This window comes from Epinephelus fuscoguttatus, linkage group LG15, assembly GCF_011397635.1.
Source record: "Epinephelus fuscoguttatus linkage group LG15, E.fuscoguttatus.final_Chr_v1".
In the NCBI taxonomy this organism is placed as follows: Eukaryota; Metazoa; Chordata; class Actinopteri; order Perciformes; family Serranidae; genus Epinephelus; species Epinephelus fuscoguttatus.
The window spans coordinates 31277710-31305180 of NC_064766.1; the positions used below are offsets into that span (position 1 = coordinate 31277710).

General features: G+C 41.8%; 1 protein-coding gene across 1 annotated transcript; it reads right to left on the bottom strand.

The window, feature by feature from the left end:
- Positions 1 to 557: 557 nt before the first annotated feature.
- On the bottom strand, positions 558 to 24586 carry klhl24a (kelch-like family member 24a). The gene is made up of 8 exons (XM_049599145.1): positions 24321 to 24586; positions 21848 to 21966; positions 20915 to 21759; positions 18830 to 19014; positions 13385 to 13503; positions 6930 to 7118; positions 5358 to 5546; positions 558 to 5255 (listed from the first exon to the last, which is right to left on the bottom strand). Exons 2-8 carry the CDS (start codon positions 21920 to 21922, stop codon positions 5055 to 5057), a joined length of 1803 nt encoding a protein of 600 aa, XP_049455102.1. The 5' UTR covers positions 21923 to 21966; positions 24321 to 24586; the 3' UTR covers positions 558 to 5054.
- Positions 24587 to 27471: the final 2885 nt, after the last annotated feature.

The window sequence follows — 27471 nt, forward strand, 5'->3', positions numbered from 1 at the left end:
AAAATTAAGAGCTTATGTGCAATTTAAAAAAAAAAACTGTCTTGCCTCTAGTTAGTTTTTTTGCACCTGGCCCAGATGCCAGTCATGAGCTCACTGGCGACCCCTCCCTCTAGGTCTGGCTCAAGAAGCGGGCCCTGGTGTCCCCACACCAGGCAAGGTACTCTCTCCGAATGTGCCGTTTCATCGTGGTCTTCTTGAACTGCTCTTAGTCTGGGCCCTCTCCTGGGACCACTTTGCTTTGGGAGACCCTACTAGGAATGATTAGCCTTGCACAACATGGCGCCCAGGATCACAGGGACACAGGAACCCCTACACCACGTTAAGGTGGCGATTCTTAGAGGGGTAAAGGCAAGACATTTTTTCTCCCAGGAGGCGCATTGCCGGAGAGGGAGGTCTGGGATACTCTGGTTGGCCTGCTGCCCCCGTGACCCGGCTTCAGATAAGTGTTTGAGAATGGATGGATGGATGGATGTCTTGCCTCAAAACTCTAGACTTTATTTAATGTTTTTCACAAACATACATTCTTACACCATCTTACTGATAAAACAGGCCACAAGTGCTGGTAAAGAAAGAAAAACTTTATTGATGTTTCTCTTACACAAGTCAACCGTTACATTTCAACATACTGCAGTTTACAAAAATCCAAAGCTTTCTCGCCATTAGACACAAAGCATCTGAGGAGAAAGTGGTGTTAAAAATATCACATCATACATACAATAAGAAAAGTTTATATCAAAATCATACACTTTAATTCCCACTCATCATTCTTTTATTAAAAGGCACAAAGGGCAGCATTCTGCAGTTAACACCTTAAAGCCCCCAGCTTGCATTCAAGCGCATTTTACCCACTGGCATTTTAGATCAAGGTCTTTTGGGATTGAATCTCATCCATTTTGGTTTAAATCTGCATTCATATCAAAATCCACCAATCAACTGTTAACGTTAGGCTCTCACGCATGCCATTTGCACGTGGGAATCACAATATCTCGGCAACAAACGGTCCCACAACTCACCACAACACTCAGAAGAAAATGAAATCATCCAACAAACACAATGAATAATCTTATCAAAGCAAACCATGTATGAAGGCCACTACATAGCTGATAATGAAAATCAATACATCAACATAACAAGACAATGTTTAAAGTAAATACTCAGTGAAATCACAGACGCACACACACTCAAATTCTCTCTCTCGCACTATTTATCTAACGCCCTCTAACTTGTGTGCTTTCCAACATTCTTGCCCCTGAGCCTCCTCTTGTTGGCCTCCTGAGTTACCCTAAGTATGTTACTTATGTTACGGAGTGTTGGTGGGCCTGAGGATGTTTTCCTTTTCAGCCTGTACTTCTGTTTGAGACCTGACACTGGACTAATCCTTCTAAGAAAACACCTGGAGGATGGTTTAAGCCGAAATACCTCCACCTGTTTTTGGCATTGTGACTGACAGACAGAAGCTCAATCTGTGCTCTTCTTATGCTGTGTATTATAAAGGCACACATTGTTAGACGGTGACAAACACACAATCTCACTGATCCCTAACTTGTCAACCTAAAATAGGGAGCTGAAACTCTCGTCACTGTTCTCTTGTAGCAGTTTTTGTTGTTTTCAAAAGAAAATCAGAGCCATAGCAGGTAGCGGCCAACAGGAGGAGATTACAGGCCCATTTACTGTCTCTTCCATACGTCACATGAAAGCAAAGAACATTTACTGATACAGTAAAGAAAAAAAAAAAGGAAATCATTGTCATATAATTCTACATTTAACAGGATTCTGTCAAAGTGCACAATTGGGGCTCTCAGTTAGAGAAAAACACAATATGCAACCAAAAAAAGATACATTTAAATACACGTTAAACAAGTTATATTCACAGCAATATCTCTAGTCTATCAACGCCTACCGTAGTAAAAGGTGACTTTTACTGACCATGAGCCACATCATTCAAAATCTTGTCAATCAGAACTCTTAAAGTGACAGTTCACCCTCAAATCAAAAATACATATTTTTTCTCTTACCTGTAGTGCTATTTATCAATCTAGATTGTTTTGGTGTGAGTTGTTGAGTGTTTGCGATATCGGCTGCAGAGATGTCTGCCTTCTCTTAAATGTAATGGAACTAGATGGCGTAGAAAGCCTCGTAACTGAAGCGGCCACTAGAGGCTGGAAAGCTGTGGTGCAATCGATTGAGGTGGGCTGCACAGGCTTCGACGCTAGATCCACCGCTAGGCTCCTCAAGGAAATCGGGATTAATGGGCAGGTCCAGAGGAAAGTGGTCAAGGATCTGGCCCATACAGTTGAGAGGTCCAGACACTGGCTATGGCTGAGGAGAAAGGATCTCGTCTGGGCCCCTAGGTGACCACGGAGGAGCAAACTTTCTGACACATACCCAGGCCGGATCTGCCTGTGGTGGGCCTGCCTCAGTGGAGGGTGTCTTGTGATAAAGGCCGAAATGATGATGTGGAGGTGCACAACTGATGATGTGTCGGGTTGTCATGGCAGAAATACCTATGCTCTGGCACAAACCGTACTGAAACTCCAGGGATTTTAACACCCTAAGTCCTAACTGATGAATCTACATGAAACTGCTCACAGCAAGGTCTGTGGGTTATCTTGAGTAGCTGGGTCATAGTTTCTGGAAAGAGACATTTGGCGCTTTGAGCACCACAAGCCGAGTGCCATCTAGTTCCATTATATTCAAGAGAAGGCAGACATCTCTGCGGCCGATATCTCCAACACTCAGCAACTCACACTAAAACAATCTAGACTGATAGACAGCACTACAGGTAAGAGGAAGAATATGTATTTTTAATTTTGATGTGAACTGTCCCTTTAACCCCCCCATGAGAGGTGTAGCACTGCTACACACACTACCATAGCAGACCAGTAAACACACATACACACATACACACCTGGAGGTATCTATGGTTACCCCGAGTTACATCTTTACATGTAAGTGCACAGGTGAGAGGTGCCATCATCAGTGTGAAACCCTCTGTGAACACAAGCTAGCATTCGTGCGATGCTTACACTATAGTACTCCGAGAAACCTCCTTGGCTCCGACGCATCCACACCAAGTCGTAAAAGTCACAAACTGTACATACACACCAAACATGCACACCACTTATTCAGAGCAGTCTTCGAGTTTGATCTACAAAGGCTTCTCACATCTACAAAACCACCCACAAGCCCAGTACACCAATGAACTAACATTGATATGAAACAGACACACTAAAGCTACTTATAATACAGTAAACATCCAATTATAAAAAAAGACAAACAAGTATAACTTAAAAAAAATAAAAAATAAAACGTCAGTAATGAGTGTAATAATTATCAAAATGGAGCAAAAATAAAGCTTAACAGGAGATATCAAAATGTGAGGTGATGACACAGCTGGAGGATGCAAAAGGGAAATGCACAGAGGAAGTGGAACTGGGTGATAAGTGGAGGGTTTGAGAAAAAAGAGGAAATAAAGAGGGCAAAGCTAACAGTGGCTATGTTCCAATGTTTTGGTACAGCCTCTGCTGTTTATCTCTTCTCCTAACTCCGCTCTGGGTCAACGGGTGACACTGACTTGTACTTATGACCACTGATACTGCAGGAGAGCAGCTGGCTGACTGTTCACCACATTTTCATCAGGTCATTTTTAGTATCAAGGAAACGAGATAAAAAGCAAAGGACAGTACTTTTAATGTTCTTTACCTGCATTGTGCTGCTGTGCTACTGTATGTACATATCCATGTGGAGTGCAGTGGGTACAAGGTTCAAAATCTAACCTGGCTGCTCATCTGTCAATCAGAAATAAATTCATATTCCTCTGTGGGCAGATCATTTTGGCCATTTTTATAAGGCTGTTTTTCAATTTTTGCCTCAAGGCGTTGTTTTTGTTCATCAGCACTATCTGAGTTTATTTCAGCTCATCAGCAACCTAGATCTGAGGGTGAGGTGACTTTGCACAGTAATAAAAGCACAGTGTTGGGAGGCAGACTGTCCAACTGATTACCTGCTTGTAATCAGTACTGTAATAAAGTCAATTCTGGAAACTCAATGTTAGTGTTTGGAGTTTTAGCCCTTTAACACGCAGTTAGGTAGGCAGACAGTTTACTCTGTTATTTAGAAACTTAAGTGGTAAAATTTCTTTGAAAAATATGTTAATTAATCCAAGCTTTTAATTGAGTTTTCTTTAATCAGTAAACTTAAACTTGCTCAGGTGTCAACATGTCCAGGCAGGGGACGATGTGAAAATTTCATGTCACGATTACCCTGGCCGAAATAACTGTGATTCATGACATCCTGGTGATCATCAAAATGTGCTTAAAACTCTTAAATTGGCACTAAAGCAAACTGGAATTACTTTTTTTTTTGTTGAAAAACACACTAACGATCTTAAAAAGCCAGGCTTCTCAGCTATTTAAAATGGCATCATATCCTTTGAAATGAAATATGCCAGTGAGTGATTAAGATCTTGTGTTCGTTGAAGTTGGTGCACACACAGCCTGTTTTACTGGTTCTATTTTATTGTTGGTTGCCTAACAGTCTCTTTTAAAGGTAAGTATTGTGTTTAGGTCACATGATAGGATATGATTGAAAGCTATGTGAAAATATAAGAAATTGAACTTTGATTTTAGAATAAGTCACCACAGATTCGTTATCTTAAGGTTAAGAATGAATCTACTTTTACAATCCAAGTAATCCTCTATCATAATCAGTTTCCTTTAATTCTTCCCAACCTTGTGCAGTTACTACTAATGTGAGGCACATCTGCCATGTCGATCTGACTCCACTTTAGCTCAAGTTACAGACAAGTCATCAGCATCATAAACCACTGAGCGTTTCCACAGAAGGGTTTTAACTATAGTAGACAACAGCAAAAGGTTCACAGCACCACAATGAGTTCTGCTACATGATGCTGTGAGAAAATAAATTAGCTCAAAAGGCACTGTGGATAAAGAAGTGTGTGATTGTGTTTTGTGCTGTGCATCAGGTGAACTTGAAAAACTTAAGTTCAAAGAGTTTAAGTTCTTTAGTGTGTGCGTCTGGGTGCTTGTTTAGGGTCAGGGCCTGTGGTACTTGTCATTGTAGCGGTGGATGGTGACGCAGCCGTGGTAGGAGATCGGCCGCGGCATGGCCGCCACACCTGTGATGATGCCTGTTGCTGGGTCGTAACACAGGATGGTGTCTGTCGCTTCACCATTCTCCCCTCTGCCGCCGAGGATGAAGATCTTCCCGTTGCACACTGACATGCCGCAGCTCTCCTACAGGAAGAGACACGGAAATTAGAGGTTCCAGCTTCAGAGGATCCTTGAAGTCAAACAGTCTGTTCCTCAAGTGCACAGTATCTGCGTTTAACTTATTACCTGTTTGTTAAAGGTGTGAACCACATGTATCCAGTAGTCCTCTGCGGGGTCGTAGCAGAATATGGACTTGGTGAGACCACCGCACACATAGATCAGGTTGTTGAGGGACACTGCCGTGATGCAGCGCTTGGCGATGGGGATGTTTGCCCGCAGCAACCAAGAGTCTGTCTCAGGATCATAGCACTGAACCTGTGACATACAGTTACACGCAGTTAGTTGCGTTGTATTGTGGTAAAGCAAAGAAGAGTAAAGACTCCATGTGGTGGGAAAATAGTTGAAAAACTGACATGTTTGTGGTTTTACTGGCTGTCTGTTCTGTGGGCTGAACTTGAGTTTGACTCTATGTGGTTTTGCATACAATCCAAGCATTCTCTCACCCACGTCTCTTTAAAATAGCCTCCTTCCAAACAGTGTTGTCTCTGACGCCAGCTAACAACACACTCCAGCAGACAGAGAGCTTTAGGATCAATGTGAATGACGCCATAAGGAGACTCGACAGATAAGTAGCTTCAAGCAGTTGGAGCTAGCATGAACTCTAGTCCCTTTAAGCCACGTAGAGCCAAGAACAAATAGTCAGCCATGTTGTGTTAACTCTTATCAGGCTGCGTCTTTGCCTGTGGACGCATGTTTTCTTGCCAGCACAGATATAAACAAACAGATTAGCTTTTCCTTAGAGGAAAAAAAACCGCTTCCCCTGAAGTTTGGGCTCCTGTGAATTTTACTCTCTTCCTGTTTACTACCAGCAGCAACTGTCACATAAAACATAATGAGACTATTCCAGGGTAGCCCATCGGTCCTGATGTCTGGGGTCATCTAAACACAGTGTTATACAGTGGCATCGTTGGCACATCCTGACAGATGACAAATTATCTAATCTTGAACTCCCTTGTAATTATCGTTACCTCACTCTTTATCTTGGTACCTCATTATCAGTGAGTCTATTTCTTTGGGTTTTAAAATGTTTGGTCTGCCTTATTCTGATATCTTCCATTACTTATTTTCATCAGCGTCATGTCACAGCATGTCACTGTTATCTCATTACGTGAATGTGTTTCTATCAATGACTCACTGATGTGAAATTAAACCTGAAATACTGCACAATTAAAAACTGGCAAGGACATGATGACCAGGATACAATTAAAGCAGTAAAACTACCTTAATCAGGATGAACCAGACGGACCTGGAGACAAAACTACCTGAGGCTAAAGATGTTTTGTTCTTGGTGACTCAGGAAACTTTTGTTTTTTTTTAAGGGAAGTTTCATCTTTCAGGGATAGGCTGCAACAGTTGACATGGGTTACTTTGTTCTTTCAGTTATGTCCTATTAATGTTTATTATGTAGTCAGTATATAAATATATATATATATATATATATATATATATATATATATATATATATATACATATATGTATAGAACCAGGGACCCTCTTGCTGTGAGGCAACAATGTTAAAACACTATTATAAACTGTGACCACTGTGTTTGCACATCCGTTGTATCTCTAAGGTATAATCACTGAAAACTAGTTATCTGCTTTAGTGTGTGGTTAGAGGAGCACACATCTGTTTCCCACCTTATCGGAACAAGTGTCATCATCAGGTCCTCCTCCAATGACAAAGAGCTTGCCAGCACAGCTGGCCACAGCTGGAGAGCTGACGGCCTCTTTCATCGGAGCCACCTCTGTCCAGCGGTTGGAGAAGGAGTCATAACACTCAACACTGCTCAGGCGGCTCTGCCCATCATAGCCACCTACAGCATAGACCTGAGGGCAAACACACAAACACATTTCGATTAGAGGAGGAGTTGATTTTACCACCTTGGAAGAAGGTTTTTATAGCTTTTTACACCGAGCAGGATTATGAATCTAGGAGTCAGAGAAATTTTGAGTTGCATTTTGTTGTGATATATCCACATACACCATATACACAGACGCACATTCACAGTAAGAGAGATGTTTGTATTCAGGCTCACTAGTTCACGAGTATGAACAATAGCCTGTACGTCAGCACTTAGCGAACCAGTCTATCAGGTGCAGATGAAAGATGACGAACTGCAACTGTGAACAAGCACCATTGTCTCAGTCCTCATTGCTCTTACATCTGTAAACAATGCTCTGGATCCCTGCAGGCACCGGTGCATTTTCTAACCTTTAACTGGTGTAATCAAAATCTGTTAATTCCCACTGTATATCACAATCTAAACTGATATTGTCAGCCAGTAGATTTGATTTCCAAGTTGGTTGATTAAATCTGTCCCATGCCATTTTCTAGACAAATCAATCTGAGCCACTAACAATAACAAAACATAAAACTTGCTGGAAGCTAAAGCATTACCAACAGAAGAACTGTGTTGACATAAGATATGCACTCTAATAAGTGCCTTGTGGTTATATATTGGCCTACTACCCTACTGGAGAGCGCAGGATGGCAAAATGAGAAAAAAAATCTGGAGCATGAGGCCTGAGGTATGGGGGGACAAAAGGCTGATGAAAGGTAGAGATACATCTTAACTTCTACTTCCTCAATAACTGTCAAGAATACATTATTGGTTATGAGCACAGCACTGCTCATCAACAGACTGGTCTTATGCAACAGAAGACCTTCAGGCTGTTCCTGTCTCTCCAAAAAAATCTCAAGCATAAACAAGTACAGAGGAGAGAGAGAGGGAGGGTGCAGAGAAGAGAGGGAAACAAAGAGACAAAGAAAGATGGAGGGAAAAACGAGGAACAAAAAAGGCGGAAGTGGAGAGAGCCCGTGGATATTTGCATTCTGCACCTGGGCTAATTGATAGCACTGCCGCCTTTTTTAACTGACAAGTTGATGCAGAGATAAAAGACCTTCATGAACTTGTTCACTCTTTGTGTAACATCTCAGGCGGTGGTTTCAGAGTTAAGTTGTCTGTGTGTTTCTTCATTCATGTGATTTCAACAACAAGCAAACATAGCCAATATTTGGTGTAGGGCAGCTGCCACACTGTAATTCACAGACTATGTAGACCAGCTGAGACGTGTTTATTTTGACACTATGTGATGATACAGCTAATAACAAGTGGTTAAATGCAGGAACTTTGTTGCCTAAAATGAAAGAGATGCAACAGAAACAAAAGAGAAATAAGGGGAGTGAATGTAAAGTTAAAGCTACAGTCCTTAACTTCTATAATAACTGTCACTATATCCAGACAGTAGTACATGAGACTGATAATCTGTGGAAAAGAAATCGTGTTCCTCAGCCTCCTCTTAGTGCTTCTGATCTTTGCAATAATCCGTCACACTTGGAAAAAAAAAAAAAAACAATCAGAGTTGTTCAGACCAATGATTCGTGACGAGGCGAAACTGTTTTAGAACGTTGCAGAGAAAAGTTGCAGCGGTGTGAACTGACCCGTCTGAGCTCAACTCAAGCCGGCTGATGGTGTCACCTGCAACTCCGCTGGTCAAATCACCAGCAGCTGGTTTTAGAACGCAAGCCCGGTCACCTGCTTCTACAGCGAATCAGCTTATAGTGAAGTCCGCTGGTCAAGTCAAAATGACTGCAGACAGCGTGTTAACTTGCTGTGGCGGGTGCTCCCTCCCTGCCGAGCCCTCTGTTTCTGTCCTCACGTGTGCCGGTGTTAGACGGTGGGCTGCTGCACAGAGTTGTTGGATAGAGATGATACACCTTCTCATTTAGTTGCATTGGTGTGCAGAACGACGCATTGCAAGTTGTTGCATGTTTCAACTCGTCTCGTCGCAAATCTTTGGGCTGATCTGGGCTTAACGCAGAGTGAACTGTGTCAATCACTGCACATGAACTGTGGTCAAACTGTCAAACTAAGCAGCACTGATCAAATATGGATCAATCTGTTCCTGCATTGTCATTTTTTTTACCTCAAGTGTTTTTAGAAACATATTTTAGTGTACTGTTTCGCTGTAAAATGGGAAAGTTTGTGACCCAGCCGCCATGTTGAAACCAGTCGAGTTGAGTCAAAACGAAGCACTGCCCACCAGCCAAACATCATGTCCTGTTTTTTTGGATAATCATGCTTGATAGCAGTCATCCCTGCTAAACTTTTGAGGGCTGTGGATTACCCAGAGTAATATGGACGCTTAAGGTATAATTTGGGTGAACTGACCCTTTAATGCTCCACTGAGGATATCCAGACACTAGTTTGTTTGAAGAGTGGGGGTTGGGGGGCTTTGGATCTCTCTTTTCTTCTCTTCCTCACTACTTTGCAGTCACTCGATAAAACACCCCATATGGTTTCGATACAGTGTGAAAGTGTGAGTACATCAATATAGGTGCATTCCACATTCACTTGATGATGGCAACACACACTCTATACCGATTTAACTTGAGGTATGTGGCTATCACGTAAACACTAAGCCAAACGTGATTCATGGCTCTCTAAGGACATGCTCTCTAACCACCGCACAAGCGCATTCACAGCTTATTTTATGACCGTGACTCAATGATTAACTGTCCACATGCAGAGAGGTGAGAAGTAGTGACCACGAGAGAAACGCTGAGGACTCCAGGAGGAAAACGACGTGGAGAGACAGACAAAGATGGACTGACACAGACACAAAGAGAGAAAGAAAGTAACATGATAGATGAGAACAGCCGTCACCAAGTGCAGCCATAACAGGGAGGGGAAAACAAGTGGTGACCTATTTTTGCTTCTACTCTATGGAAACAAGATCAGTCCAACAGGACATCACAGAATACAGGACACTGGGATGAGAAGAGTGTGTGTGATTGTATTTATATCCCTGTAAGAACCAGCTTTAGGAGTTCAGACATTAGGTTGTGGTAAGGACTATGTGAATAGATAGACGGTCTGCATAGTTAAACAAATGTGGGCGTGCACATGTGTACAAGAAGATACTTGAATGTCAACTGAATATGCAAATTGACTGAATGGTGAGTTAGTGGAAATGAGCATTGAGGCCTTTGCACGAAAGCATGAACATGCATACATGCTGGTTAGACAGGCTTGTTTACAACACTCAGCCTTGTTTCTCCATTCTTCCAGCTGGAGCATAAGCTGCACATCAAAAGGGGAAATTACAGACAGAATGAGGAAATGACCGGATGCAAACTCAGGAGGAGGGGGAACTGAATTCAGAGGAAAAAAACAAAGAGATACATCCTATACTGAATGTATTTTGATAAAAGGGTAGATACAGCCTGGAAAACATTACAAAAAGCATCCTGGACCAATTTGTGAAAAGATACAAGGAAATGAAATGAAATAACTATGACAGACAACAGAGTTCTGAGGAAAAATGATAAACAAAAAAGCATCAGAGATAAGGAGATTGCACACAGTGAGGTGATTTACAAAAAAAAATTTCTATGGAAAAAAAGAAGAAAATTTGAGAAGGGAGGACAGAGGAGGAGACTAAACCACATGTGTGTGACAGATACAGGAAGTGGTCGCAGACAAGGGCCTCTCCTGGGATCTTGCATCTCAGAGGAATGTGTTTTTCAACAAAGGAGCACTGCCTCTTATATGTTGTGTGTGATGCCTTGCAAGTTTGACTTATCAGTTGCAGGCTTTGGATGCAAGAATAGGAAATACACATTAATGCTGTCTTATTTTAGCATTAAATCATTTTTGCATGAGAGTGTTAAGTCAGCTGCTGATCAGCAAATTTAAACATCAGTGTTCTATATCTTTTAGAGTCAAGTTAAACGACTGCCATATTGGTCCATCTTGTTTTCACCATAACACGATACATGACTCACTTTGGAGTTAATTACTGACTTTTATAGCCAGAGTGTGACCCTCCAGTCGATTACCTCACTGTTGTGGAGAACCCTGAACACTGCGTGTGTGTTTGTTGTTTCTGTGGCAAGGAAACTCAGCGTTTTGGGTGTTGTTTCGCAAGTCAGAGAAAATCCAGTACATACTGACCACAAGCAGAGCTTCAAATTTTTTTTTTTTTAAAGTACGTTTGCAGATTTGCTACAGATGACAAGAACCCCTTCTGAGTCAGGACCCATTCTGACAAAGTAAATAAAGCACTGTTTTAGCCCAAAGCTTTCCAAGAATACTAGTCCTTGTGTCCGTGTTCTTTAAGCGTGTTCAAGCGTGTGTTTGTGCACATGATGACTAAAGCACACAAGTGAGCTTGTGAGTGGTGTCTGTTTATGCTCTGCCTTCAACCGTGACAATCAATGGCTGCTCTTCTTTACGCAACACTAATAACAGATATGACGGTTTAGAAACCTCGCGTGGGGCACACATGCCATTGTCATACCAGTGATTTGTTTTGAATTGAGATGCTCTTTGTAACCACAAACACTACAGCAAATGCTTGACTATCTAGTTTAAGAACATTTCTGAAGACAACATGTGGTTACACAGTTACAGAGTTATTTACTCTAATGATAGAGTTTCCTCTTGTGAGCAAAATGCAGCGTGCCATAGGAACATGAGCAGCCTTGTACTGTGTGTATTTACAGAGGAAGTGTGCTGTATCATGCCTATGTATGCAAACCCAGTGTGTGTTTACAGGCTTATCAGGAGTTCTCACAGCTATGTATGGCCACTCCAGGCTTATGTGATTGTGCACAGACACATAGAACATGATACGGGCGAGCGGACTACTCCTTAACTTGGAAGTGTAAGGTGTTGGCCCATGTCCAGTAAACTCCCACTGCCCTCGAACAGGAATGTCCACCTGGCCTTGCGCTAGAGACTGTAAATAGTAACAGCTCGAGAGCAGAGGCAGTGATCGAGGATTAATGTTCAGCTCACATGTAGACATTAAATGTACTCAGATTTCACAACCAAACTGGCACAGGTCTCCGTTTTTAATCCGACACTTGAGATATAGTGTATGTATAGGTGGCTAAGGTCATATGGGTTTGACAAATGACAGACAAGGAGGTGTAGCTATAGTTATTTCCTGTCGTATGCTGCCTGAAGAATGCCACTTTTTAAGCCCCTGTTGTATTTTCCATGTGTGGGGTGTTCAATAGGTGAAACAGCTGCACTGCTCCAGTTACTAAGGAACTTGTTTATACGACGGTTTTAAATGAAGGCAAACTTCCTTCTCTCTGTTGAACCTGCTCGTACGTATCCAGGATGTGTTAGACCAGCTGGCACCGGTCGTTAACAAACCCTGGGGCAACAAATGCATGCAACACACACTAAAATGATTATTGTTCCTTGTCACAAGGTGCCCTCATCGACTCGGATCAATAATAAGCAGTAAGCAGGCAGTAGTCAAATGGGACTGGAATTCTTTAGTGTTACTGCAGCTGATGAGTCACTTATGTCTACATGAAGACAAACCGCTTAATGTCAATCATCACTCATTATGCAAAGCCCTTGGTGTGTTTAAAAAAATTCCTTCAAGTCTGCAGGTAAGAAAGTATGTGTAACAGTGGGACGAGACATGATTGTGAAAGGTATCAAAAGCAGACAAAAGGTTTCATGGGGTCTTTCCAGCAGGTCATTCCTCAGAATTTCCTCGCTGTGTAAATGTCCGCTTCCTTGTACCTTTACCTCAGAAAGGTAACAACAGGTAATAAAGACATTGTCTTATTCCGCTGAAGCACCGACGACTTAAATTTCTGTAAGCACACACGATTTTCCTGGTTCCCTGTGTTTAAAGGGTTATGCCATAGCAACAGAGCTTTGTGCATGTAGCCTCCGTAGCTGCACTGTGGCTTCTGTGTGTTGGGGCTGTGGTGGCCACGAGATGCCGTGTGGAGACCACCTAAATTGTAACCGGCCAGTTTGCGTGGCTTGTGATTTCTGCTGCTCATTCTAATATTTTGTGATCTAGCAAAAACAGTTTTACTGACAACCTTTTCCTTGCACAATAAAGGCTCCATAGTCACTCCATATCATAACTTTGGGGTATACAAGAGGGCCCGATCATGTAAGACACAGCTGTCTAGAGTTGTGAGGGTGCTATCAACGAGAGACATCTGACACCGAGCTATAAATCAACTTCTACATCAGAGGCATCCACAGTGGGGTAACCATGTACCCTGGTGCAGTTGCATGAATCCGCCTTGAGGCTCCTCCCTTCCTTACCTTGCCCAGTAGGACGCCCATCTTGTGTCTCCAGCGGCCCTTGTTGAGAGAAGCCACTCTGATCCACAGGTTGAGCTGGGAGTTATACATCCACACGTCCCTGCTGTTGATGCGGCCACCTAAAAACACCAAAACATTCCAGACAGTTACTCATCCCAGGAAAACATTATCTTTCTTGCATGCCTCCACTCGTCTGTTTATGCATGAGTGCTTTAAATATGTTTCGGAGAAAATGCATGCGTTTGGAATGAGCATCCCACTTGATAAATGAGACTTGGATTATTCTGCACGACTTGTGTGAGAGTCTGTAAACAGGTGTTTTGATATAGTTTTTCTGTTGTTAAACGCGGCCCCCTATGACTTCAATTCATCAACAATTTTCTCTGTTTTTGGATTCTTCGTTCACCACCGATGCATGCAAGAAACACAACATTTTGTTCTCAAATTTCATGTATCACAGGGTGAATAACTGATATACAAATGGTCATTTAGGGAGTGATGTATTCCTTTGAGACAACTTTGGGTACAGTACATTTAGCATTTCACAACGTGCTATCGTTATCATTTCTAATCAAGTTGATCTGATATAAATGAGAAGCTCATAAATAAACCTGAGCAGCTCTTGGTGAACAGCCAGCTTGGGAAAGTAATGCCTTATCTCCTCACTGCGGCAGAGTTATAAGTGTCTTATCTGACCTTGACCTGAGCTGGGTCTCCAGGGTTCACCTAGCAAATAAAAGGTTTCCTCACACACACCCAAACATAAAGCAGGTTGGCTATTTAAAGAAACACACATGCAACGTATCATGTTTCATTATGTATGCACAGGCGGTGAAAAACCATCAGTTCGTTTTTTAAATTATTTTTAAAAGCAAACATATCATCATGAGGATATTTTGCAGCTCACAGAGCAGCAGTATGGCTGACTGTCTCCTTTGTTGTCTCTGGGCAAACATGTGCTTTAAGAAGGTGTGGGGAATAATAACAGGCACCCGACCAGGCTACAGTGTGACCCAGACACATATTCTAACAAGCCCTGACACGTGCCCTCTCCCTCTCTCTCTCTCAACAACACCCCATTACCACTCCACCACCACCAAACACACACACACACACACACACACACACCTGTCTGCTGATTCTCCACAGACTGAGGGAGAATCCAAACAAATCTTTCTCTTTTAAAAATCTCTTTTAAAAATACAATGGAGCGCTACAGGCTAACTTTTTAGCATGGAGGGCAGATAAAGAGATGACTAAATGTAGGTTAACCCAGTCAAAACCATAAGAAAATGGTGTCAAATTAAAGTTGAAGAGGGCAACTGTGAAATTATCTAAAAGCCATCTGAAAAACGAGGTGAATTTCGTGACCTCTGCCCTGCTGGCATTTATCCATCAATAAGTTCAGGAGAAGTTTATCTTCAAGCACGAGTGTCGCATGGATACCAACAAGACTCAAGCACATCAACAGTCAGTGACAATCTGTGTTATTTCACACTGGGACTTTAACTGGTCACACGGTGGTGATATCGGTTAGTAAAATACACATTATGGAAATGAATATAAACACTCCTGCCTTCTAATCACACCTCTCCCTTCAGAGCAGTTTCCTTCCTAACAACAGGTATTAATACGTGATAATCTCATGAAACTAAAATACAATTTCTCAAGTTGTTGTGGTGGTGTCTGCAAACTGTCGTTGGGTGTTTTCTTTGTACAGTGAACATGTGGGTGGTTATGGAGCAATAATAAAGGCATAAAGAAAGCCTGCCTGTGTAAACAAAGGTGTCTGGACTTCTTCTGTATTCACATGCAAACAAAGGAGTTTTCTCTGTATTGTAAGCTAGCTGACCGACAGGTGGGTAGGCACGCGGTTCATCCTAAAGAAAACCTCCTTGAAAGGTCATGTATTCCAATAAAGCAGTGGCCATACACAGGTAATATAAGGTGATTAGTGTTCTGTCATTTTAAATTATACCGTAGCACACAGACAAAAAGGAGACGGGGGAAGGAAGTTAGGTGCAGCATGTGTCTGCTTGATAATCTGCTGGATAGTGAAAGAGCCAGACAGTCTGCTGCCCTGCCTGAGGCCTCTGTTTCTTCAAATTTGCGTGAAGGAAACATGCTGAAGGAGGACGAGCCTCAAAGAAAGCCTCACAGATCTAGAAAGCTAGTTAAAAGAACTACAACTGTCAGAGGGCAGTCTTTTCTCAAAAACTTTAGCCCCGCTTGCTCAGACTGGTTGGTTGTGACAGTTGTCTGAGAGTTTCGCATCGCCTACAGTTACAGTGTCATCGCTAAATGCAAATGATCTAGCTCTGTAGGTTATAACATTCCTGTCGTCTGAGGAGGCAACGAGAGAAGTCAGGCTACTTGTGAATATGACGTGCCTTCTCTGTAATGTGTGAGGCAAGCACACATGTTCTGCTGCTCAAGCTAAGACACTGTCCAACTGTGGAGTAAAGAGACATTTATTTGATGTTTTCATATTCAAACTAGGCATGATTCATCTTGTGAGATTAGATCATAATGAGATCTAATCTGAAGTCTTCCTGACGCCATTTCTTTGTTAAGTAAGAATGCTCACTCTAGATCTGAGAGGCCGATTACAATGCTGTGGATGTAAGAAAGTCAGTGGTGGTGGCCGGAGCCCCTGTCCCTGTCCTTAGAGGTGCAATTGAGCCACATCCTATTTAAGACGGCAGCTAACTGCAGCTGTGCTAGAGACTGGAGACCCTCCAAGGTATTTGCACCAGTTCCCAGTGTGCAGAGACAGACAGACAGACAGAACGGAGGTATGTGTGGGAATGTAATTGAGAAGATAAAAATAAAGTCGAGAAAAGGGGATTAATTAAGGCAGATCGGGCTACAAAAAAAGAAACTGGGGCAAAGAACATCATAACATGCCTTAAAGGAGTAGTGCGTGTGTGTGTGTGTGTGTGTGTGAGACAGAGAGACAAGGGGGAGGGGTGTGTTGACTTTTCCAGGCAGCGCTTGAGGGTAGTTTGATAGCGAACACGTGAGGACTTGGCACAGTGAGAGCGTAAAAAAGCAGAACAGTGCACACTCTTCACTGAAGGGGAGAGCCTCTTTTTTTTCTCTGTATCTCGTTCTCCCCTTTTTTCTCTTCTCCACATCTTTCGACTGCTGTTTTTGTCCAGTAATGTTTTGGAGCTCATGTGAAGCATGTATAAGCATGAGCATTCCCAGAGGGTACATTTGAACTTGTGTCAGTGCTTATTCCTGGAAACAATTTCACTGAAAAGGAAGGAAAAACTCTCGACCTCCATGCCCCAAACCCCACAGAGCTGCATCTTGTACACAGCACGTGTTTACACAGTGTTTGGTTTTAGAAACTACCTCATCAGTTCAGATGAAAGATGTAATTTCTTGTTTAATCTAGATCTTCTTTTTTTTCGCCTCAGGAGGCTTACGCCACACTTGGCCTATGCTAAGTTTTAAAAACGCAGCAGCCTTGCCAGGAAGCAATGACAAATATAATATCTCAAAATCAGGTTTATTCCAAGCTAATCACATCCTGACCTGTTGGTGCAGTCTTAAATCAAAAAGGGATGTTAGATTGCTGCGTATAGAAGATCCTAGAAAGCTGCTGAACCAATGTAAAAGGTGGTGACCTTGTTAATTGGCCAAAAGGAAGAGAGAGGGACTGTGCTGGCCAATGAAGGCTTCTCTCAGCACTGAGCTGGAGCGTGCATCCAGATGTTACTCTCATATTTTCCTTCAACTCAAACAGGCTGTCGCTGTAAAAATAACACAGGGCCAACAGTCACCATGGCCTTTCCTGTCACTCCACTGGGGGATTCGCTGGCAAGTCAAGCCAAGAAAAAGACACTGACCATGACCCTTAAGAATGTACTAGTGAATTTTTCTTTTTGGGTATGGCACAATCTTACTATTATTAAGAGAAACTGGAGTTTGTAATAACCAAAACCACACTGAATCTGACTATACAGAAGTCAGAAGGGCTGGGTGATACAGAGAAAATCAAATATCACTGTATTTTGACCAACTATATTGATATAAAACTGCAACAATATTGTAAAGTTGACTATTAGTGATTTCAAAAAATATTTACACAACAAGATTTTTCATAAATAATCATCAGAAATGCAGATATCATGACAGGAGGCCAAAAAAGGCAACAGTACAGGCAAATAATAGAATGAAGTCTGGTAAATTCAGAAAATCACTGTAATTGAGTCATCAAAAAAGGGAACACACTTACAATAATACCAAAATCTAAGAACAACTAGTCTCATATCATGATATCAATATAATAACAATATAATGCCCTGCCCTAAAAGTCGGTGTAGCAGTATTAGTACCAAGGCTTGAAACTGACTTCAATTTAAAAGTTACTCGTCATTTTGAATTTCCAATAGCCAACATAGATTTCCTGTGATAGAAAAAAAGTGTAAGTTGTTTATTCATTTCTAAATAGTTGAAATAAAGACAACATGCTAGAAAAACTGTGACAACTCCAAGTGTTTACATTAAGTAGCCTTCACTGTTACATGAAGCTACATGCTAGCACCAGGAAAATAATAAAATCTAATCTGATTGGATTAGATTCCTGTTGGAACATGTCCAGTTGTGTTTAAAAGCTATTATTGGTATAAAAAAACAAAAAATTTGACGGTAAAAAGTGCCACTATTCTCCATTACAGTCATTCCCCTGGCTGCAAGCACACTACTACATGTAGCTGCATGCTAACATCAGGGAAACTTGTAATCTGGGTTGCTTATGTTGTTACTTTCTCCCCGATTTTGGATCATGTTCCTGCTGGAACATCTGGTTGTGAAGATCTTGATTTAGTAGCTTTCAGTGGTGATTTTTCAAGACAGGCAGTGCCGCTATTCTCCTTTACAGTCATTCCCCCGCATGCAGGTACACTGCTACATGTAGCTACATGCTAACGTCAGAGAAACATGTAATCTGGGTTGTTACTTTTTCCCTGATTTTGGATAATTTTGTCCAGTTGTGAAGATTTTGGTTTAGAAGCTTTTATTGGTGATTTTTCACGTTAGAAAGTGCCGCTATTCTCAGTTACAGTCATTCCCCTGTGGCAATGATGGTGCAGAGATGCTGAGACATGGAAGACTCGGAAATGCCAGGTAATCAGAGCAGACTGGGCTTTTTCAGGAGGGGGGCTTAAAGAGACAGGTGGTAAAAATGGAGCATCTCAGATAGAGGGTGAATACAGGTGTTCCAGATCATACAGGAAGAGGAAAATAAAGTGTTTTTTGAACATTAAAGTAAATGTAAATGAATTCTAGCTGAACCCTTAAAAACAAGTATGAACCTGAAAATGTGCATAATATGTCGTCTTTAAACTGTGCATTGCAGTTTGGATGGTGTTAATCTGAAGCCTTGATAGGACCAAGCTGTTTGAATGATATGTAACAAATGTAGTGGAGTCTTACCTGACACCAGAATGTCGTTGCGGAGGGCGCAGACAGCATACTCTGACTTGGTGAACTCAGGTAGTTTGGCCAGTGATTTCCACTCTCCTGTGACTGGATCATAGCATTCAGTATAGGGCAGGTTGAAGCCCCCCACTCTCTCACATCCCCCCACCACCACAATCACCTCAGAGTAGCCAGTCGACCTGTACAGACAAGGCAAGGCAGAGGGGGAGACATGGAAGATTTAGAGATGGAGGGGATATGGCAACACAGCTGGAGCTATCATAAAAACACAAACATGTGACAAGCATGTTTGAATTAAAGCCTCCCGGCAAGAATGTAAAGATTACAGACATGGTATATTATTAAAACAGAGTATATCTGTAGGTCTATACAAAGGTTATGAAGACATATAAACATACATGTCAACACTTGGAAAGATTTCTAATTACAGAAGGCAGAAACTTGTGCTGGGGCAGGAACAGAGTGGTGGTTTCCCCAGGAACAGCTTCACTTATCTTAAAGGCAAAGTTCAATTTTACAATGAAGGTATCAATCAATGCAACAAAAACACACTTAAGGCTAGACTCAAGCTGAATTTCCAAGATCACAAAGCCTTCCTATTTGGCTGTTCAACACATGCCGTGGATATGACCACATTTCCTTGGGGGAGTTAATTAACCACAGCTTTTCCTATTGTGCTATTCTAAAATACTTAGGCTGGATGAAGACAACCAGTGAGTTATCTGTATTTAAAAAATGCCAGTATATTTTGGGTACACTGCAAGTACACATGTGGCACAATGTTTCTTTGCACTTTCCCCAACATTACTTTGTTTACTCATGTGATATAGGCAAGATGCTGGTGAAAGATTAGTTAAGTTTCACGTGATTATATGCATCTACCAGACAGCCTAGCCCAGGAGTTTTGGCGTTATGTGTGTTTGTACACGCAATGCATGTGTGCTTATGATTAATTAAATTCTAGAGGCTTCCCAAAAGAAAAAAAGGCACTGCTGTAGACACAGAAAGGGGAGAAGCAGGCATCTGTTTTGAGCAGGAGCAGATTTGGCCCTCAGGGCAAACAAAGCTGACAGTGCTAGGCTAACTGCCTGATTGGCTTGCTGATCCGAACAGATCTGCCTGGATACTGACACAATACAACTGATACACACGTCACACAGCCTTAATAACCGACAACTGGCACCGTTGTCAGTTGTCTCACACACAAAGGCAGCTGTACTTTTGTTTGTTGAAAAGCAGGCTACCATATGGTCCAGTTTGTCTCTCGTTCATACAGTTTCAGTCAACGCCAACTTTTGTCCTTTTCAAACAATACACTACCATCCAACTGGACTCTTTAGACAAAAAAACACCAGAAACATTTGGTAAATAGGTAAAAAGTGAACAGGCGCAGACTCCCTGAACCTAAACACATCAGCAAGGTGAGTGATCCCGCTGGTATGACAACAAGACTCAACATTTCATGATTGCCATTTCTTGCATCACATCATTTAGTTTCCTTCCAGCCAACCGGTCTGTGTATGCCCTGCCTACCTCATTATCATTTCCATTCCAAAATAGGGCTACAAAACACTGCTTAGTCAATGACACACTTGTCTGTTCAGTACAATAACACTCCCTGTCTCTCTCTTTCTCTCTTGCACAAACTCACATGCACACTCACAAAACAACACTGCTGGGAGCACCAAGTTCATGCACAAGTCGTAACCTCGAGCTATACAATGTTGGATAAAAGATTGACTAAGCACTTGAAAAGACATGTTTGCTTATCCCACTCTGACCTCTGTCTTCACTGTGTAAGAGGTGTTTTAACCATAAAGACATAAAAGCTGTCAGAAAAAAATAAAAAAAACAAAAAAAAAGGTGCATGACAAGGTAGAGATATCATTCAACACTCACATAATTGCACCAAGGCATATGCAAGAATTTAATTAAACTAACAAGTCATACTGCTTCCATGAGTCAAAAATGTGATGACAAGACAAATGGATTTATGTATCTGCGTCTGTCTCCTTTTGAAAAAACCATCTCTATTATCTGCCGCCTTCCTCATAACTTGTCAGTCCACATTTTAGTTACCTGCGAGGACGAGTTCTGGGTGACATCATTTCATTTCCGAGTACGTGGTAGCGTCTGGCCTCGTGGAGGAGCTGATAGCACTCTGGAGCATTCTGGATGAGCTGGTCTCCCTCCACTGTCTGGACAAAGTAGTTGGGGTGCAGAAGGGGCAGGCGCACATGGTGCAGCAGGTCCTTCAGCATGGGCCTTCTGTGCTCCACACTATGGTACACCCATCTCATCACTGCCTCAAACACCACCTCCTCCTTACCAACAGACAGCTCATCGCTGCCAGTGTACTCCTCCAGCTCTTCTATGCGTAGGTCGAGGAACTCCTCATGCTGAGCCACTTCTGAGAAGTTGGCCAGGGCGTAACTGCGGCAGCGGCTGGCTAACTGCTTCAGGCTATGGGCATCTGCAAAGCGCTGGATGCCCAGGCAGTTGCAAGGGTCCAGCTGGTCCTCCAGGAACTTGGCACAGGCATCACGCAGTGTGTAGATCTGGAAAAGGCTGGAGGTCTCAAAGAGGAACTGGACATTCTCTGTGGTAATTTTGGCACGGCCGGTGTAAACATAGGTGAGGAAGGAGTCCATCGCCTCAGCCAGGATGCCGTTGATCTCGACCAGCATCTCGCGGCTCTCGCGGTGATCATTGCAGAACATGGCTCTGAAGTAGGAGGAGCAGGCAGAAAGCACAGCGCGATGGCAGGGGAACTCGCGGCCCTGCACGCTGATGACAACATCAGTAAACAGGCGGCAGTCGCGAAACTCATTGAATACCTGCAGGATGCCCTCTGAGTGGGATGAGCCAGAACAGAAGTCCAAGACTTCCTGGCTGGCTAAAGTTTTGGAGTCAACCTCAAAAACCTTCGGAGACAAAAACATGTGTAAAGATTTGTACAATTTGTGACTTTAATCAGACAAAATCTGTAAGATAGAAAGCGTTTGACAGCACCTTGCGTTTGACAGCTGGTGAGTCTCTGATCCCAGAGTCCTCTCTGTTCATCCTTCTGCCCAGAATCAACACCATGGCTGCCACCTTCAACTTAGACCTTCTCGAAACTTTAGGATGACCTGAGGATAGAGAGCAGGCAGAACAATATCACTACAAAAGAGGAAACACATGTTTCCATTAAATATCACTGTTATCACGGCATCCTATCAGATGTGGTGGGAGGGGATAGCCAGTTCATGAATTCATTATAGCAATTTAATTGGATCACTGCACTACAAATTGAAAACATTCATCATGGGAAAACAAAACACTCACAGAGCAAAGCCACAAAGCATGTGTAGGGAAAACATGTGAGTCCCACAAAAGATTTTCTTAAGCCCATGGGGTAGTGCTACAACTATTGTGTCACAATTTAAAGGGTAACTTCTGTATTTTCAATCTGGACCCTATTTTCCCATATACGTGTGTCTGAATGATAAATAGAGATGACAGTTTTTTGAACTGGTCCTGTATTGAGCGGAGAGCACTGCAGCGGACAGCGGTGAAACAGATTTGCAATGTAACCACTTGGGGCATTTGTGCATCCTCAGTTTACATCCACTAAGAGTTTGTTTTTGCCACCGACAGGCTCATATTATTATTCCAAGTGTCCGACAGAAAGGATCCCTACAGAGATAAGAGAGTAAGATCCTTTTTAATGAACCAGAAACAGCCCCAAAATTGCTATCGACAAACCCAGCAGTCTCCATTTAGATAAACAGTAGTTTTAATGTATATAGTGCCAGCTTATTTTAACATCTAACTGTGAGAATTAAGGGTTTATTTCAACCAAGACAGAGTTGGTAATTGTTGGAACAATGGAAAGACAAACCACACTTGTTTTTATGAGTTTTATTTTGTGCTTGTCGACTCTGAACGAAGTGTGTTTTAGGATGATTAAACTACTTTCAATATAAATGGAGTCTGGCGGGTTTGGCAATTGCAATTTCAACACTGTTTCTGGTTAAACATAAAGGATCTCTCTATTCAACATGAAGTCTGTCTCTGTAGGGATCCTTTCCAGGATGTTGTCAGATACTTGTAATAACAATCTGAGCCTATCAGTGGCAAAAACAAGCACTTCTTTGCCAGTTAATGTTACATTTCAGCCTGCTTTCGCGGCTGTCTGTTGCAGCAGTCTCACTCAACACTAGACCAATTTAAAAAGTTGTTGCTCCCATTAGTCAGACACAAAAACAAAGCAAGGTAGGGTCCAGGTTGAAAAATACCACTTAAAGAACAGTAGTTTCCTGGAATTAAACATCTGAGCTGTACACAAATCTGCATGACAGTTCCTCTAGCTCATCACTACTGCGAAAACAGTTGTGCCCTGCAGCGCAATGAGCTGCACGAGATGGATGATGACAAAGAGACAAGAGGCGGGAGGGAGGTTGAGCAACGGTAGGAAGACCAACCTACATTTGAGTCAGGTTTGTTTTGAAAGAGAGTGGGGGCAGGGATGCTATCAGACACCACATATAATCACTGTTGGAGCAACAAGTGCAAAGTCAGTGCTACTGATAACCTTGACTCATATTTTCTTATTTAAGTAAACATGTGGTTTTTAGACATTTATCTACTTATAACAAACATGTGTGTGCCACATGAATCTGATCACATCCACAAAGACTGTGTGGATGTGTCTCTTTAGGACAGCAAACTCTAAAGCTCTTTCAGATATCTCCTCAAAACATTAAACTCTCTTATCTATGAGTATACTGCTTGTGTTAAAGTTGGCAGCAGGTCTGGCCTTTCCTCCTGTGAGGTCATTTATCTCTGGTTATTTTTAACTGAGGCTGCTGCTTGGGCAGACTCAACCTTATTCACGTGTGTAATTTGCATGCAGCAGCACCTCCTTGAAGTCGTGTGGACCAGAAGACAGGTTTAGCCAGAGGTGTCTGACGCATGAAATCTTTACTTTGTGACTAATATCAACGTAGAAGGGTTAAATAAGACAATTAAAAAAAACAAAACAATGACATAAAATGAAATAAAGCAGATTTTTTAGGGGGAAAAAAAATATACAATTTGCTGTTATACATGTAAAATAAAGCAAAATTGACAGATGCTAATGAGAAAATTGTACATGAAATACATATATATTTTTGTTGCTGCTATTTTAAACATTCAAGCTTTGGACTGTGGCATTATATTCCAGTATTTAAGTATTTATTACAGTCACGTAAAATATATTCATGTATACGTGTTGCCAGATAATTATAAAGGCAGAAAACACAGTGCTCCAGTTACACAGACAAAGGAGACTTGCCTCGTGCCGACCGTTAGCCCCTGACAACACACTGAAAAAAACGTTAGCTTAGCCGTTGCTTTACTCCACATATTGGGACACGTTCAAAGAAAAATAAAGTTATATCACTAAATTCATGACTTTTAACCTCTTTAACGACGTCTTTAGTTATAGACAAGTTATTACCTCACACCGACGTTTCCAGATGAAGCTTCCTCTCCAGTTACAAGTGGACAAAACAAAATATTGAAAAAAATAAAAAAAAAAAGTATGGAGGCAAATAAATCTGTATCCTGAAACCGTTTATCAGTATCTGTTATAATATCTGCCCCTCGGATAAGTTATGGCAAACAGCGTAAGCTGTTACACAGCCGCGACATTTTGACTTTGAAGTGATGACAAAACAAAGAGCTCTAACTAGCTAACAGTAAACACTGGACCCATATATACTTGTCAGCCGAAAAAAAAAAAAAGAAAAAAAAATCCGGCCCGCTGCGCCCACTCAGCTGGTGCTGCCGGTGCATCATGGGTAGTTGAGTTCCAATGGCTGCTGCCGCTTACTGTCAGCCCGAATCAGGAAACGACATTTCCCGTGAGCCTCTCGTTCTCCACGTGGCTGTCCTTTGTTTGCAAACAAACTTATCATGGTGAAAAAGTTGGGAAGAAGTGACGGCGGTTGAGCAATGCACGCGAAACAACCGCAGTTTTACGGCGGTATTTGTGTAAAACTGAAGAAGACATTTTGTACCACAATATTAATAGTACACTGTACACCTAAATATCGTTATATATACTTTAATACCCTGTATGTATATAACAACAGCCTTCCGTGTATTGACGTTGTTGTCACACCGACACACAATGGCACATAAAAAACATAGCTGTAATGTGATACTGAGGACACGTGAAAACAGGATGAAACGAAGCATGCTGCGTTTTTTTTCCCAGGTGAGGAGGAAGGAGGAGCTAAGTTGGAACAAAGTGTCACAACTTCCTCAGTCTGTTGCAAAATATTTCTGAGAGCTCCCAGCAGAGTTCCCTGAAATTGTCCACGTTGTAACAGTTCCCCTATTTACCCTGTTTCGGTGCATGTGTGTAGTACTCGAGAGAGCTGTTCCCTTTACACATCATAGCTACTTATGTCAGTGGGAGTTACAGCTTGGCTCCAGAATATACACATACACACTCACTGGCCACTTTATTAGGTACATCTTGCTTGTACAAGGTTAGACCCATTTTCCTTCAGAGCTGCCTTAATTCAGAATCAGAATTAGAATCAAAAATACTTTATTGATTCCCGAGGGGAAATTGTTGTGTTACAGGTGCTCCTTGCAAGAGAGGAAAGATACATGAAAATATAAGAAATTTAAACAATAGTATTTACAAATATATAGTTAAAATAAACATGAATTATTAACAAAAAAATAAAAAGTGAATATATATATATATATATATATATATATATATATATATATATATATATATATATATGTATATATTTCTGACATAGATTCAACAAGTTGCTGGAAACTTTCCTCTGAGATTTTGGTCCATGTTGACATGATGACATCACACAGTTGCACTGTATCAAATGATTCTGTGGTCATGCAGATTTTCAATAATGCATTAGGTAGAAAAAGATTTCCACACACTTAAATACATCTATGACCTTCATCAGAGTATACATATGCATACGTATACGATGTGAGACCGAGTGAGGTGGAGCGGTAGCTATTCTGCATCGAATAACACATTAGGTAACATTTATTTAATCCTTGATTTTGTAGATATAATTTAAGTAAGTATGAAATAAAAAAAAGTTTGGAATAAAATCCATTTATTATAGCTAAATAAAACAGACGCCTTCTGTTTATGTCATTTTAAAAAGAGAGAAAATTGAGTGAATCCATACTAATGCCACCATGTGGGTTTTAATTGAGAAGCACTTCCTGTCTTAACCTGCCTTTTGAAAGCAGCAAGCTATATCATCTAGCCACAAGACATTGAAGAGAGTGCAGATGGCAAGTGCCTCATTTCTCATCTCACAAATACTTATGTAAGCTGTTTGGCTAAGGTAAGGAGACATATTTTGTGATCACTTTAAACTGCCAAATGTTAAATAACACAATTTTATGGTTTGCTAAAAATGCATTGTTTTTAGATAGATGGCTGACGTGTTTTTCACTATTGTGACTCACTGCACATGCTGCTTAATTAGTTATTTTTTCATGCTGCAGATTCGTCTCCTGTTCCACCACATCCCAATGGTGCTCTCATAGGTTGAGATGTGGTGACTGTGGAGGCCACTGGAGTACAGTGAACTCATTGTCATGTTCAAGAAACCAGTTTGAGATTATGTGAGCTTTGTGACATGGTGTGTTATCCTGCTGGAAGTAGCCATCAGAAGATGGGTACACTGTGGTCATAAAGGGATGGACACGGTCAGCAACAATACTCAGGTAGGCTGTGGTGTTTAAACCATGCTCAGTTGGTACTAAGGGGCCCAAAGTGTGCCAAGAAAATCTCCCCCACACCATTACACCACCATCACCAGCCTGAACTGTTGATACAAGGCAGCATGGATCCATGCTTTCATGTTGTTTACACCAAATTCTGACCCTACCATCTGAATGTGGCAGCAGAAATCCAGACTCATCAGACCAGGCAACGTTTTTCCAATCTTCTATTGTCCAGTTTTGGTGAGCCTGTGTGAACTGTAGCCTCAGTTTCCTGTTGTTAGCTGACAGGAGTGGCACCTGGTGTGGTCTTCTGCTGCTGTAGCCCATCTGCTTCAAGGTTGGACGTGTTGTTGGTTCAGAGATGGTTTTCTGCAGACCTTGGTTGTAACCAGTGGTTATTTGAGTTCCTGTTGCCTTTCTGTCATCTTGAACCAGTCTGGCCATTCTCCTCTGACCTCTGGCATCAACAAGGTCACTGGATATTTTATCTTTGTCGGACCATCCTCTGTAAACCCTAGAGATGGTTGTGTGTGAAAATCCCAGTAAATACTCAGACCAGCCCGTCTGGCACCAACAACCATGTCACGTTCAAGGTCACTTAAATCACCTTTCTTCCCCATTCTGATGCTTGGTTTGAACTTCAGCAGGTCGTCTTCACCATGTCTACATGCCTAAATGCAGAGTTGCTGCCACATGACTGGCTCATTAACTATTTGCATTAAGCAGTTGAGCAGATGTACCTAATAAAGTGGCTGGAGAGCATATACTGTTCACTTTTGTACTCCTGAAATGTAACAGCTTTCAGATTACCAGGTACCCTGTTAAAATGTATGAATATACCTACTTTGATTGCATAATCAAAGTAATGTAACCTATTA